General features: G+C 38.3%; 3 protein-coding genes across 3 annotated transcripts; 1 reads left to right on the top strand and 2 right to left on the bottom strand.

Annotated features, from left to right (window-relative positions):
* LOC122040243 (transcription factor BEE 2-like) lies at window positions 1-783 on the bottom strand. Its single transcript, XM_042599579.1, has 3 exons — window positions 609-783; window positions 460-528; window positions 1-368 (listed from the first exon to the last, which is right to left on the bottom strand). Exons 1-3 carry the CDS (start codon window positions 726-728, stop codon window positions 273-275), a joined length of 285 nt encoding a protein of 94 aa, XP_042455513.1. The 5' UTR covers window positions 729-783; the 3' UTR covers window positions 1-272.
* Window positions 784-10842: 10059 nt separating this feature from the next.
* On the top strand, window positions 10843-11958 carry LOC122044209 (lipid phosphate phosphatase 2-like). Its single transcript, XM_042604737.1, has 5 exons — window positions 10843-11061; window positions 11143-11230; window positions 11293-11496; window positions 11566-11755; window positions 11880-11958. The coding sequence occupies exons 1-5, from the start codon at window positions 10843-10845 to the stop codon at window positions 11956-11958; spliced, it is 780 nt and encodes a 259-aa protein (XP_042460671.1).
* Window positions 11959-11995: 37 nt separating this feature from the next.
* On the bottom strand, window positions 11996-14047 carry LOC122043022 (protein ASPARTIC PROTEASE IN GUARD CELL 1-like). Its single transcript, XM_042603458.1, has one exon. The coding sequence runs from the start codon at window positions 13881-13883 to the stop codon at window positions 12306-12308; it is 1578 nt and encodes a 525-aa protein (XP_042459392.1). The 5' UTR covers window positions 13884-14047; the 3' UTR covers window positions 11996-12305.
* Between the last annotated feature and the right edge of the window lie 824 nt (window positions 14048-14871).

The following is a 14871-nucleotide window of genomic DNA, read 5'->3' as shown; positions in this document are numbered from 1 at the left end:
TTGACTTTATGTGTATTGAACAAACATAAACAAATTTTTATGATATCAAACATCAAATATGTTCATAAACTTTTGACTCATTTATCACCCTAATCCAGGCTGAGCAGGACAATAGGATTCAACTAAAGAAAGCTTTGCAGAACTAGAACACTGCAAGTCCTTTCTGAGGCTCACATGAACTAGAAACAAGGAGATGGATTCTTTTATAGATGCACGCACAATTTGCTAAGATACGTACTACACAAATTGCATGCAACGTCAACATTCATGCTTTAAAGTTGAATTACAGAAGTTGTTATGGCTTCCATTAGGTCTTCTAAGCGCCCTTCATAACTTCTTGTAGCAGCAGCGAGTCTCATGGAGAGAAACTGCACAGAGACATTAAAAAAAAAAATTATAGGGAAAGTTCAACAATATTTTGTTATGATATTTAATCTCAAAGAGTATAGTTTTGATTACCCCAACTTGATTCTGCAATGACTGCACATAGTTAATTATTTCCTCCAGCCTTGCTGTAATCTCCATGGCCTAACCAATCAGTTATAAACAAAGTAAAGGAAAACAACTACTAAATGATCAAATACTGTAATTCCTGTTTTGTAATGTACATTCTTCTTCTGCAGCTGCTCCTTTTTCTTCTTCTTCTTCTTCATTTGAGCTTTCACGTTGAAAAGGGAGCCTCCATGAGAAGATGGAGCAGTCACCTCCATGGAGGAGCTAAATCTCATATAGCAGTAGCAAAAACTTGAATAGATTGCTCTGCTCTTCTCTGCTCTGGTTCATTTATCGAGTTTAAGTGGGGCACAGTTGGCTTCTTTTGATTGGGTTGTTGGATTGGGTTAGATTCAGATAGTAAAAAAAAACTTTTGCTTTCTGTTAGGGAATTGGCATCTTTTTTCAAGAAATATAGGAAAGAACATTGATTATTGATTGATTGCTATGCTTAAGGGCAGACATAATTGGATTTATCAATTTAATGAGGAAAAGATATGTTATGTCACAATTAATTTTAGAAGAATAAATGTATTTTGATACACATGGGCTAGTACAGCTAGAAGAGGTACCAAATATAATTGTTCAGGTGGGAGTGGTTAGAACTTGTTCATCAATATCACTAATAAAATAGGGGGTTGGTCTGTCTTAATCCCTTCAGCACTATCTTCCTACTTTTTATTTAGCAATTAAAATAGTAAGAGACAGAATGAGACAAAATGATTTTTTTAATGAAAATATCAGTATCTAAAATGACTAGATAAACAAAAACAAGACAACAAATAGAAGCTTTTATCATATCAAATACCTCATAATTGTAGTTTTTTTTCTAATTTGATATACACCTAATGAAGGAGGGCATTAAATGTTGATGGTAAGAACTTATAAAATTTAAAGAAAAAGTTTTATAAAATGATAATTATATCTATGGGTGTTTACTGAACCGCATAATTAACTTTGTAAAATACATATTTCACGTACATAATTTCTAAAATGATCAAATAACATATGGGATACAGATTTTACCTTTTGTCCACGTCGCTTGCTCGTCCATGTCGCCTGCTCGTTCACGTCGCCATTCACCTCAAGTGCTTGTCTGAAGCAAGAAAATGTATACGAACCACTTTAATTTTGTGAAATCTTGCTTCTGTTAAAACTCAATTCCAAACCTTAACTCTTCCTCTCCCGATGTTGCCTTCTTTCGCTTATTTTGAAAACACAATCCCGAACTCCTCCTAAACTTAGTCGTCTGCTCGTTTTGTTGTTCAGCTTTCATCGGCAAAGTTTTGAATCACGGATCCTCCTCATATCTGGCTTCTTCACCTCTACTAGCGTCGTCATTTGTTTCTGTTCTTCGGAAGTTGTGAAGTAGAAATCATATCTTCACCGGTTATTGTATTTCCGGAAGCTTCACGACCTAGGCCAAAGTTCGGTTTCATCACCTTTTTCACCATGTCAACTCGTTATTATCCCGAGCTTCACCAGTTTCTTCACCACGTTAGTTCCTTATTGTCTCATCGCGCCACATTAGTACATTTATGAGAATGTCAAAGTATACGTCATTATCTCCATAAATAAAAATTTTGAGTGTAAAAGTGTTTTTTAATTGTTCATTTATGTATCATTATAGCTTTATTTATTAAACATATTTTTTATATTTAACCTTGTTAATAATATAAAGATGAATTGTCATATGTGTATAGAACGCATAGTGTTGTCAACAAATTAAAAAAGTTTAATATTTTTAAGATTATAGTGTGTATAGAACTCTTAGTTCATTAACTTAGTTTAAATTATCAACAAATTTAATGTTTTTTTACTTATATGTTATTTATGCTTTCATTCATTCTAATTTCATAATTGTTAATTATGTTTTCATTCTTTGTATAGAGTTAGTGACTAAATTTAGTTTAACTTTGGTTCACTAATGATATTTTATTGAATTTTACAAATCTTGATTATTGTTTTGTTATACAACAGAAAAGTAAAAGAAATACATCAAGTTCTTGAAGTGTAATTCAATTATCAAGTTTGCAGGATAAGTTATATTAGATGAGCAAATTGGAATATTTTATAGATTTTTGTTCTGAAACTTTCACACGAGGAAAGACAAAGGGTCATCTAGGAGTTATACTCCACGAAAAACACATAAATGTTATAAGAAGTAGTGCCTTTTCATTATTCCTGAGCATACCAGAAATTTGATATCTTAGGGGATTACTGGTGAACATATTTGAGAGTTGGGATTACGAAGAAGAGATATTCAAATTCGCCAACGTGGTTGTGTCCATCACCACTAATGATATAACATTATTGCTTGGAATCCCAAATAGAGGTAGACATGTCAAGATGGATTCTAATATTGTCTCTAGTACATTATTCAAAATATTTTTTCCAAGTAAAGATCTAGATCGATCTAGATTGGAAAATCTAATGAGGATATATTGTCTTTGAGTCAATTTAGATTCGGATATTTTGCTATTTTGTATATTTTATATTTTATATTTTTTCTATTTTATTTGCTTCTAGTACATATAAGCTATATTTAAGAATTGTAGTTATTTTCAATGATTTCAACAACTTAGGAAGTTATAATTGAGTTGAGGCTATATATAATTATATGGCTCATCAACTCCCAATATTTGAGAATGCTTTTGCTTGAAGATTCCTAGGAGTTTCCTCTCATTGCCTTATATTAAGAGATTTGTTGGTCAACTTGCTGTAAGTTTTTATTTGTTAGTTAATATATTTTATAAATATTTTAATAGTATCTAATTGGTGAATTATGACACAGGCTTGGTTTCTTGAGCATATCCCTATTCAAGTGGCAGATAACATTGTAACATCGAGGATAAGTGCAGGTCTACTTATTCTCATAGAAATATAATAAAAGCTAAGTTAGTAAAAGTCTTACCTAACTAGGCAATCATTATGTGTATTTCAACTCATGTTAAATTCATCTTATATACTTAATGGTTTTTAATTAATTATGTATCGTTATTGGTTTTATAGATTATTGTTGATATTCTCCCACCTCCTGAGAAAACAAATTTAATTGGCACCACTCCTACTTATTAAATTTGAGTCTACACCATAATGGGGTGAGACATCGGCTTCACAATTTCATTTAGACTTAGAGAGAGAAATTGGATGTGCTCATTGCATTGAAAAAGAAAAACTAATCCAAAAGCTTACCCTTGATAGTGAAAGTTAATCGAGAATTAGTTGTCATTTTAGAAAAGGAAGGTTTTTCTTATCCAACTAGCCATCCTGCCAAAGATTCTTATCCTGACCTTGTTTCAATGAATCTGAACAGGAGACAATGTGAAAGAAGTCACTATAACCTCAGGTCTACCTTTAAAGATACACCTAATTGGCTAGCATTAGTCCTAGGTAGGAAGAGGACCAGGAGAAAAATAAAGAATGGTGAAAGGAGTACTTTGGAGATAAAGTTTAGGGAGGTTGATTTTGAAATGAAAGAAGAAGATAAAACTATATTAGTTGGCGATGAAACCGACGATGAAGAAGAGGCTGATAAAATAAAAGCAAGGGAGATGGACATGAAGAGTATGAGATTGAATGTTATTAAAGTAAGTTGACATTTATGCAAAAATATTTAAGTTTGTTTGAAGTAATTGCATTTTCTTTAATTTGTCTTTTGCTTATGCAAAAATTCAAAGAAATAAAAAAAAAATGAGAACATGTGATCTACCTGATAGAATTCCTTTAAAATCCAAGATGACCTACTTTTGATTTCCTATGGCAGGAAGACTACTACTCATTGACTATAAATGACTTATTCACATGTGTCTTAGGTAATATATTTACAGACGAGAAAGTAATTGATGCTTATATCTCATTACTTTTCAGGGAAGCTTCCTCGTCTGAAGTTTCCTCATATAATAGATTATATAATAAATCCATATACTCCTTAATTGGATTCATGGTAAATATTTGACTTCATATTATAATTTTTATTATGTTTGTGATATTATTACACTAATTTATGATTATATATTGAATCTTACAATCATTATATGAACATTTATGGTAAACAATTTTATGTCATATTATCAAAACAAATTTGATTGATCGAGAAGTTAGATATATTTTTATACCTATAAATATTGATCGTGCACATTATTATTTAATAGTCATGGACACTGAGACAAAAACGTTCTACCATTATAATTCATCATCCTATAACTATAAATATGATCAACATTTTACAGAGCTAATTAGTATTAAGATATGAAATGTATATTCTGACATTATAATACTTTGTTATATATTTTTATAAATATTTTTTTGTTTGTCCAATGCTCACATGTCTCTAGAATGAAAATATTTTACAGCGATAAAGTGAAGAAACTGCATAATGGGTTACAAGAATATCACCCTTTAGAAGAATGTGTCTCTACTAAAGTAGATTGTTCTCAACCGATATTGTTGTTAGTAAATTATTACATTAATAGTAAATTTCAATTGTACATTGTCATTATAATTTTGTTACTAATTTAATTTTGTGATAATGTAGGAATGACTATGTCTTCTTCGTTATGCAATATATAAGACATCTATTGTACAATATTAATATGAAATTCACTCAAAAAGATATTCATAAATTTAGAGTGGAGGTTGCATTATCAATTAGTAGGTTTTGTAAATTCAAAGTAAAATGAATTATCAACCTTGTTGTTGACGAGTTGTAGTGTGTTTGTAATTAACGTGTTGTAATATGTTTGTAATTGACGTGTTGTATAGTATGTTTGTAATTTGTATATCAAAATTTGATGTTTGTTGTAAATTTAGACTTCATCTAATTATTTAGTATGAAATTTGTTTAGTCTAGATTCTTGTTATTAATCATTGTTATTGTTCTAAAATGTTGTGTTGTGTTATTTTTGTTGGAGCAATCTGGGTATCCTAGGTTTTGATGTTTGGACAAAGGTTTAAGTTAGGTTTATTATTGTATTTGATATGCATTGTGAGTGTGTAGGATACAGGTACAACAAGGAAAGTCCAAGGGTGAGTCTTGGCGGTATAAGTCCAAGCATGTAGTCTTGGCAACGTAAGTCCAAGTGTGATCTTGGCAAAGGAGGAAAGTCCAAGGATGAGTCTTGGCGGTGTAAGTCCAAGCATGTAGTCTTGGCAACGTAAGTCCAAGTGTGACTTGGCAATGGATGAAGTCCCGGAGGCGTGACCTCTTGGCAAAGGAAGACCCGACAACAATGACAAGGCCGATGGAAGCTCCAGAAGGCAAGACGTGAAGGATGGGAAGGCATCCGAGGGACGCAAGGCTGATGGAGGAGGCTAGAAGGCTAGGTCTAGGTTGGTCGGGCGAGAACGAGTGCTGAGTGAATGTACTCGGGGCAAAATCCCAAAAGTAGGGTTACTGTAGCAGTACTGTAGCGTTACTGTAGCAGTCGACTGGTGGTTTCATCAGTCGACTGGTGCAGTCGACTGGTGCAAGGGCAGTTGACTGCATGATTTGGCAGTCGACTGGTAGGCGGGGTTTTCTAACCCGTGGCTTATATAACCAAGCATTGGAAGCTTGGTTGTAGTTGACGAAATTAGTGGTGGTTAACCCTAATTAGAGTCTCCAAGTGCCCAAGTGATCTAGCGTGCTTGTACGAGGTTGTGGCGAGGTTTCTCCACCCACAAGGAGCTACGCGAGCTAGCCGGAAGTTCTCCGGGGAATCATCCACCGACGGATCGGGATCGTCCAACTTACGGACAGCCGTGGAGTAGGAGCTTTATCTCCGAACCACGTTAAATCAACGTGTTAGGTTTGCTTTCTATTGTTAGTGTTTATCTTGTATTTCCGCTGTGCACACTAACCATTGTAGGAAGTGACGATTTGGGTGAGACGCTATTCACCCCCCCTCTAGCGGACGTCAAGGTCCCAACAATTTTTGTATTGGATTGTTTAAAATTGTTGTATTGTGTTGTTCTAAATTTAGCTTACTGCATTATTTATTGTGCCCGAATTGTGTTAAAAAATTCATAACTCTTAATACGTTGTATCATAATGAACTTAGAGGGCATTTACACATTCAGGAGACTAACCAAAACACATGATCTGACCCCATGCCGATTTGATGTAGTTTGGATCACAACTGATTTTGACCGATGGACTTTGACTATCCGAAAAATAAAATTTTTAACACCATCACATAGAGGAAAGCTTAAGGATCTCAAATTTGATGTGATTTAGTGATTATCATATAATTTTTATTTATATTAAGCTTACGACATTATTTATTGTGCCCAAATGGTATAAAAAAAAATTCATAACTCTTAATACATTATATCTTAATGAGGTTAGAGGACATTTACACATTCATAAGACTAGCCCAAACACATATAATCCGGCCCCATGTCGATTCGATGTAATGGGCCATCAGCCGATTTTAACTAAAATCAGCTGATGGACTTCAACTATCCGAAAAATAAAAATTACACACCATCACATAGAGGGAAGCTCAAGGATCTCAAATATGATGTAGTTCAGTGATTATATATCATATAATTTTCATTTACATTGAGCTTACGACATCATTTATTGTGCCGGAATCGTCTTAAAAAAATTGTAACTCTTAATACGTTAAATATAGAAATACAATAATTTATATCTCTATATAAACGAGATATGAATATAGAAACATAGCATATACAACATTACATATTACATTGAGATATTTAAATGTATTTAGCAAAACACACATTTGAATATATTTAGGAAAATATACTTATATATTCATTCATCACAATGATAGGCTTGTGTACCAAATACATACAAAAGTTGAGCACTATCACAAAAGACATCAATACAAGAACACCATTACATATATCAACTTGCTAGAGGCATTCTACACGATCTTTAATTGTGATGCAATTGTTTGCACCTACTACACTTGTTTTTAATCATTCTCGTGTGTTTGGACGGGATCCTCACCTTCTTCCTTCTTCTAGGTTGCACTAGGCTACTAGGTGGTAAAACAATGCATTCTTGTCCACCTATTGACCAATATTATTTTCTTCTACATGGATATATACGATTCATGTAAGTACTTTTCCAAGTTTCAAATAAGAAATAATCTTCAAAATACTTATACGGGTCCATGTTCGTTTATAAACACACTGCTATAGCATGTGAGCAACGATGCCCTGAAATCTGAAACTCACTGCAATCACATTTACAACACTCCATGTCAACTATATAGGATGATGATAAAGTGTGTACCTCTATTTCTGTTCTGGTATGTGGATGAATAGTATAGTACCTAATTATTTGTCTCCTAGCCTCAATCTCTTTTATAGCAAATAATGTCAATACTCTTACAGAATTAGCCACTTGTTTCTTATGGTTATAAAACCATTGAGCAATCTTCCTCCTTGTTTTCTTTATTAGTACTGTAATTGGGAGTTCTCTAGTTTTCTTTAACAATGTATTCATGCTTTCAGAATTTTGTTGTCAACATTGAGTACCTTCTACCAGGGAAATGTACATTTGTCCATTTTGTAGATTCTATATTTTGAAGTCATTTATAAGCATCTACATGTGTCTCTAACATAGTCTGTATGATTCAATCAAATTGAGGAATTGTATTTGCTCTAGCTGTAATCCAAAACAATCCTAATGCAGATTTATCATAAGTATCAGTAATCATATTACATGACAAGTGATGACAACATAATTCATGGTAAGCAATAGGGTAAACTTTACTAATTGTAGATAATATTCCACGATGTCTATCATATATAATTGTCATATTTGATAGATCAACTATAAGAAATATTTTTAAATGATTTAAAAACCATTCTCATGTAAAGCCACACTCAACCTCAGCAATTGCAAAGCCAACTGGAAGAAGATTTCCATTACCATCTCTTGTCGTGACCATCAATAATACACCAGATTACTTGCCCCTTAGGTGTGTTGCATCAATTCCAATTAATTTTTGAAAATAGGTTCGAAAAACTCTTCCACATGCACCAAAAGCCTGGAAATAACGATGGAATTTATCATTCTTTCTTTTCAATGCAACGTATGTACCTGGGTCTCTATATTTTAGCTCACAAAATAGTCTAGGAACATCACCATAATCCATATCGAAATCACCTACCATATTATTTATAGCTTTCATAACTTTATTTTGTATGTGAAACGTTTGTTCATAGCATATTTAGCAAGTGTATCTTAAAATATTTTTGCATTGCGTATACCTACAATAAGAACTTATATATGTTTATGTAAGGACTACTAAAATTTAGTTGAGTTAACATAATAAAAGTTTAAAAAATACATAATTACCTAACCAATAAAAAAATTCCTCAACACAATCATCTATTTGTTCTATTAACAATGGAAAGAGTCTTGTGTTCATTTCATATGCATCTTCAACTAATGGAAACTGCTCTTCAAAATTACTATATTCATTAGTGTTGTTGGCTCATCTAATAAATATTGTATATCATTTGCTAAGAATTCATTCTTAGAAATATTCATTTGAATTTTCGCTTCCATTCTATTCTTATTATATTCTTGTTCAGTCCATTATCCTCAAAAAGATCTTCCAATCCTATACTCAATCGTAAGTACTGGGTTATCCTCAAAACTAGGAGCTTCTTCATTCAAATTGAAACTGTAATTAATAGTCTCTCTAGTATTGACTATAACACTAGAGGAAGTTGAATGTGTATTCAAATTAATATTTGGAGTAATAGATTTGTTTTGATTATCTATTTGTGAATCTATAGATCACATCATATATGTGAGCACTTCATCAGAAATTTGATCTTCCTTGCATTAATACAATTATAAATTAACCATATTGTAAACCAAAATTTTAGTAAGACTGTGAATATTTAAAAAAACATATTAACAGGAGGAAGTCAATATATCATTAAAAGTGTATCTTATTAAAATTGTACTATAAATCTTTTGAGATTTATCCTTTAAGAAACAATTATCTATTTATCTATAAGATAAATGTAAAATTAGGATTTTAATTTAAAGAGTTAAATAAAGACATCTAAAAATTAAAAATGTTATTCTTCCTACAAATTCATAATACTTATATATAACAAGAGAAAAAAATAACTAAAATACAGTAGAAGACAACATACATCTCTAAATTGATCACAGTGAAAAATTTCATCCTCGGTAGGATTTTAAATGTGATCGGTGTTTTGAAGTTTTTTTTTTAATACTTGCAATTGTTAGAACTGTGCCGAAAGTTTTGGAGCCGTCGAAACATTGATTTACACTAAACTAAAGTGAACTTCATTTATAAGAATGATTCACATTGCATGAAGCTTTGAGCGCTAACCCAAATAAACAACATATCTCACTCGATCGTTGCAATCGAATATGGCGAAGAGGAAGGTTGTGTTTCACCGGTTAGGATTTTGGTGGTCCGGAGGGGAGAGTCATTTGTCTTCGTTGAGTTGTTGCATCGTGTTGTAATGAAGGAAACACATTGAGTTGCTGAACCGTGTTGTACTATGGTATTTAGGTTTAGGTTTGACGGAGAAGATACACTGTTGCTGACTGTCAGTGTTGGTTCAGATGCATGTTAGGAAGGGTAATCGACCGTGGCACAGTGCTACTACAATGTTGGAAACACGTTGAGTTATTGCACTGTGTATTTGACGAAGAAGATGAATCGTGATGCATGCTGTTTAAGTTTAGGTTTAATGAAGAAGATGTATTGTCGCAGGTCACCGGTGTTGGTTTGGACACACTTTGAGAAGATAAATCGCACATGTTTGGATGTATGCAATACTCACGTTGGAAAAGATGGATACTCATAAGAGAGGCGGAGGATAAAATTGATATCCATGATCATTTTAGAAGCTATATACGTTAAATAGGTATTTTATTAATTAATCGGTTCAGTGAAAAGCCGTTAAATCTAGAATGTTAGGGGGCGTTTGGTTTGTGTTTTCCACGCTGTTTTCTGTTTTCATTTTCTGAGAAAATAAAAAACGCGTTTGGTTTACGTTTTCCACGTTCATTTTCAAGAAAATGAGAGAACTGTCTCGAAGAAAACAAAAAACACGAAAAAATTATTTTCTAAAAAATAAAAAATATACATTTTTCAAAAAATAAAATAAAAATGGGGTAAACCAATCGCACCCTTCAATTTTCAATCTGCATTTTCGTACAGACAGGTCACTGTTTGACACACTACTGACACGTACCTTCTTTTTAGCATGGAGCATGTGAACGTGTAGATATCTCTCACAAACACGTGTGAAGCTTCAATTCAAATTTGACGAAGCAAAAACTCAGTCTCCATGTTTCTTTCATCCTCAGAATTTGGTGATGTTCAAAGGCAAACGATGGCAGACATCGAGCTGAGTCCTGGGCACACAGTGACATCGCACGGAGCCAAGCTCGCCCGCTTCCACCTCCACGACTGGGTCATTCTCCTCCTCCTCGGCGGCCTCGAGTTCCTGTTCTATGAGCTCGATCCGTTCCACCGGTTCGTCGGCCGCGACATGATGACCGACCTCAACTACCCGCTCAAGCGCACCACTATCCCCTTCTGGGCCGTTCCAGTTACACTTATCCTTCTTTTTTCATTTTATTTTTATTTTTAAAATAAACAATTTTTTTTTTAAAAAAAAAATTATCCCCAGATTATTGCAGTTTTCGTGCCATGCCTGGTGTTCCTGGCTGTTTACTTACGAAGAAAGGATGTTTACGATCTCCATCACGCCGTTTTAGGTAAATGAATTTAGTCATTTGTGTGTTAATTAACCGGCTAATTAATGACAATTTATCCGTAGGCATTTTGTATTCGGTGCTGGTGACGGGGATGCTGACTGACGGGCTCAAGGACGCCGTGGGCCGGCCTCGGCCCGACTTCTATTGGCGTTGCTTTCCCGACGGAAGAGCGGTCTACGACGACATCACCGCGCGTGCTCTGTGCCACGGCCCGAAGAACTCAGTCGACGACGGATACAAAAGCTTTCCCAGCGGCCATGCTTCTTGTAAAATTTTCCACATTTTCTTTCAACACTAAATCGATTTCTAATTACAAAAATGTGGTTTATTTTCAGGGTCGTTTGCGGGTTTGGGTTTCTTCTCGTGGTACCTCGCGGGCAAGATCCGTGCCTTTGATCGCCGAGGCCACGTAGCGAAGCTCTGCCTCGTGATGCTCCCTTTATCGGCGGCCACCGTCGTGTCCATCACGCTGGTGAACGACTACATGCACCACTGGGACGACGTCTTCGCCGGCGGCCTGCTAGGGTCAGCGATCGGATCGGTCTGTTACTTGCAATTCTTTCCACCACCCTGTCAAGTTCACGGTATGCTGTTCGATTAAGCTTAGGCTCATCGTGAAATTGTTTTACTCGCAACGTTACTGGCTCAGGTTGGAGATCGCACGCGTCTTCTCGGGCGTTAGCCGAGTCGAGATATCCGGAAGCGGGCGAAGATATTTAAGGCATTAAAGAGCGGTCACGGGAGACAGCATAAGGTACCAGCTCAGAGAGTCAAGTGGGCCAGGCCGCTACATTAATTAAACGCCCACAATTGATGGCTTGCAGTAAACACACGCACAGGAACTAGCTGCGAATTATAAAAAATACTCGTCTAAGAGATCATTTCACTCGCCGAAGGCATTAATTTCTGCCTGGTTTTATGGCGAGACGCCGGAGGCTGCTGCATTGCTGCGGTTGCTTTTATCTCGTGGAGTCTGGTCAAAGTAAAGCGGGGAGGAGAAAATAAAGGTTTTGACAGACTGGCGAATCGGAACGCTTTTCGACCGTTGATGAAGGGAGGGAACGGGATAAGGGTTTCAGCAGTTGGTGGGGGTGAAAGCCACTAGGGAGTCGTCCAGATCGAAGCTGACGCGTGTCCCCTGCTGCTGCACGTTGCCGATGATGGACAGCGGCGCGGTGGTAGGGGCGAACGCCAGGCAGTAGGTGCCGGCACCGTCGATCGGGATTAGGTAGTTTTTGGCTGGGAGGCGGAGGTTCCGGCCGCCTGGGAAGTGGAAGGACACCGTCGGGACCTCGACGGTCGTCCGGGAGGAGAGGTCGTAGCAGGTGTCGAACAGCGAGAAGCCGGATGTAGGAGGAAGCGAAGAGGTACCGGCGCGGAATGCGTCGCGCAGCGCCTGGTAGGCGGAGCTCTGGAGTCGAGTGACGGCTGTGCCGGAGTCGACGATCACTCCGCCGGCGCCGCGGTCGTCCATCGCGAAGGTGGACGGCGGGATGGGCAGCATCTGACCGCCGATGCTGATCCCGCTCAGGCCGATGTAGTAGAAGGTCCGGACTCGGGGGTTGCGGAGGAGCGGCGCGGTCACGGAGGTAGATCCGTTGGAAGGGGCCGCCGCCGCGGCAGTGCTGAGGTCGAGCGTGGAGGATGCGGGGGAGTCGCGATCAACAAGGCAGTAGGAGAAGGAGCGGGCTGACATCTGGGAGGGGAAGGAGAGTGGTCCGCCGCCCAGAGCGAGTAGCCCGGCCGCGCCGACAAAAAGGCCCTCGTTATCGTGGCCGCATCCGACGGCTACGCCGGAGACCGGGTCCGAGCCCCCTAGGGTCAGCGTCTCGGTGATGAAGTCCCCGACAGTGTACGAACCATCGCCGTAGTTAACCTGGTACAGACAACTTCCATCGCCGGTTGGAGAGGAAGAGGAGTTCCGGCAGGCGGAGATGTCGAGGGCGCGGCATTGCGACGAACCGCAGGAAAGAGGGGCGGAGGAGGTGGAGGCGGACGGGTCATACACGGGGTCGGACTGCTGGTAGCAATCGGCGCAGGGGACGCACTGGATCCAACTGACGTCGCTCCCGGTGTCGAGGACCATGTACATCGGCCTCGCCGGACTACCGACGCCCACCCGAGAGAAGTACTCGCCGCTACCCATGCTGGTTCCGGAGACGATGGGTCCTTCAATCGCCGCCGCCGCCGCCGCCGCCGCCGCCGCCGCCGCGGTGCTCTCCAGAAACTTCTCTTCCACAACGGGCTTCAGATCGGCCGCAGCGACACTACCGACAGCGAAGGCCGCGCGGGCGTTGAGGGCACGGACGCGGGCGGCGTCTCGGCGGAGGCGAGCGAGTGTGAGTTCTTTGTAGTCGGGGTGGCGTTGGCCATCAGAGAAAGGAAGGAAATCACGGGAATGGAGAGGGAGGGAGATAGCTGCCTCCGCCGCGGCGGCGGCGGAGAGGTTACGGGTTGGAAAAAAACCGGCGGAGGGCACGAAGGAGACAGCGTGGAGGGCTCGGGTGAGGCCGGCGGAGACGTCGAGAGTGGCGGTTTCCTTTGATCCGGTGCTCCGCCGCGGGTGGTGACGGCACGCCGCCGGCCCAGTCGAGAGCGCAAGTAGAAAAAGCGTAAAACGCAGGCGGTGAGCTATAGCACGATCCTCCGCCATGAGATCGGCTGAGGCAGCGGGCAAGGCCGAGTGGGGGAGCAGAAGACAGAATGTGAGGTAATTTAAAGCTGTTGAAGAAAACGGAGGAGGGGTAACTCCACCGCACCGGCGTCAGTTGCGGAGGCGATTGGGGAAGAAGAGTTTCTGGATCCGTTAGAAGACGCGATTCGAAAGGCGCATCGTGGATGGGCCACGGATGGGCTTAATCATTGTCCTCTTCGAAGAAATGGGCTCCACCCAATTTTACTGGAAGGCCCTTTTAACCACCGGACCGGACCGGGTCAATCAAGGAGTCGCGTTACCAACAGAACCGAAGAAGCCGGGATAAAGGGCCGAGCGGTCTGGCAGTTGCTAGAAGGGTCGTAAAGGTGGAACAAACGACCATGAGCCACGACATAAGACGCCGAACAAACGGTTGAGACCTCCGTTGGCGTTTACGGAAATGCAGTGCGGTGTGGGCCCATCGCCCATCATTCTGCCGCTGCGGCTAATTTTAAGCATGTGAAGTTGTCTCTTCTACTCAGATTTACTATAACGGTACATGGAGATCGATGGACGGTGGACGTATATTTTTGATAAAGAAAAAGCATCAATATTCTAATTATTTGATGTGATCAATTATAAATTAATATTATAGTTTATATTTTTTTTACATAACGATAGATTAATGATAGATTAAGAAGGACATTTAGAATGAATATAATCAATTTTACTATAATATAACATGTCTTTGATGTAATACTAATAGATGAGATGGATTTTTTAGACGATAAAAATTTAAATTTCATCAAACATGTTATACTTGGGAAGTTAAAAACTTATGATATTGAATCATTGGGCTTTTTATACAATGGTCAGTAAGAATTTTTTTATAAAATTAAATTAGTCAATTTTAAAAATAGTAAAAATTGAATATCTAAAATTTTAAATAATAAAACTAAATTAAACATATAAATCATATGCAAAGAAGAGCATTCTTCTCTTTTCC

Source organism: Zingiber officinale, chromosome 2A (genome assembly GCF_018446385.1).
Source record: "Zingiber officinale cultivar Zhangliang chromosome 2A, Zo_v1.1, whole genome shotgun sequence".
NCBI classification, from domain to species: domain Eukaryota; kingdom Viridiplantae; phylum Streptophyta; class Magnoliopsida; order Zingiberales; family Zingiberaceae; genus Zingiber; species Zingiber officinale.
Note: the sequence above shows the minus strand (reverse complement) of the source record. Positions and strands in the feature narration are given on the sequence as shown.

Bases quoted from the DNA above. Each gene is read 5' to 3' on its own strand.
- LOC122044209 (XM_042604737.1), top strand. From the start codon at position 10,843: ATGGCAGACATCGAGCTGAGTCCTGGGCACACAGTGACATCGCACGGA. The intron at 11,231-11,292 runs GTAAATGAATTT...ATTTATCCGTAG, and splicing joins TCTCCATCACGCCGTTTTAG to GCATTTTGTATTCGGTGCTG. The intron at 11,497-11,565 runs GTAAAATTTTCC...GTTTATTTTCAG, and splicing joins TCCCAGCGGCCATGCTTCTT to GGTCGTTTGCGGGTTTGGGT.
- LOC122043022 (XM_042603458.1), bottom strand. From the start codon at position 13,883: ATGGCGGAGGATCGTGCTATAGCTCACCGCCTGCGTTTTACGCTTTTT.
- LOC122040243 (XM_042599579.1), bottom strand. From the start codon at position 728: ATGAGATTTAGCTCCTCCATGGAGGTGACTGCTCCATCTTCTCATGGA. The intron at 529-608 runs GTACATTACAAA...CTGATTGGTTAG, and splicing joins AGCAGCTGCAGAAGAAGAAT to GCCATGGAGATTACAGCAAG. The intron at 369-459 runs GTAATCAAAACT...GTCTCTGTGCAG, and splicing joins CATTGCAGAATCAAGTTGGG to TTTCTCTCCATGAGACTCGC.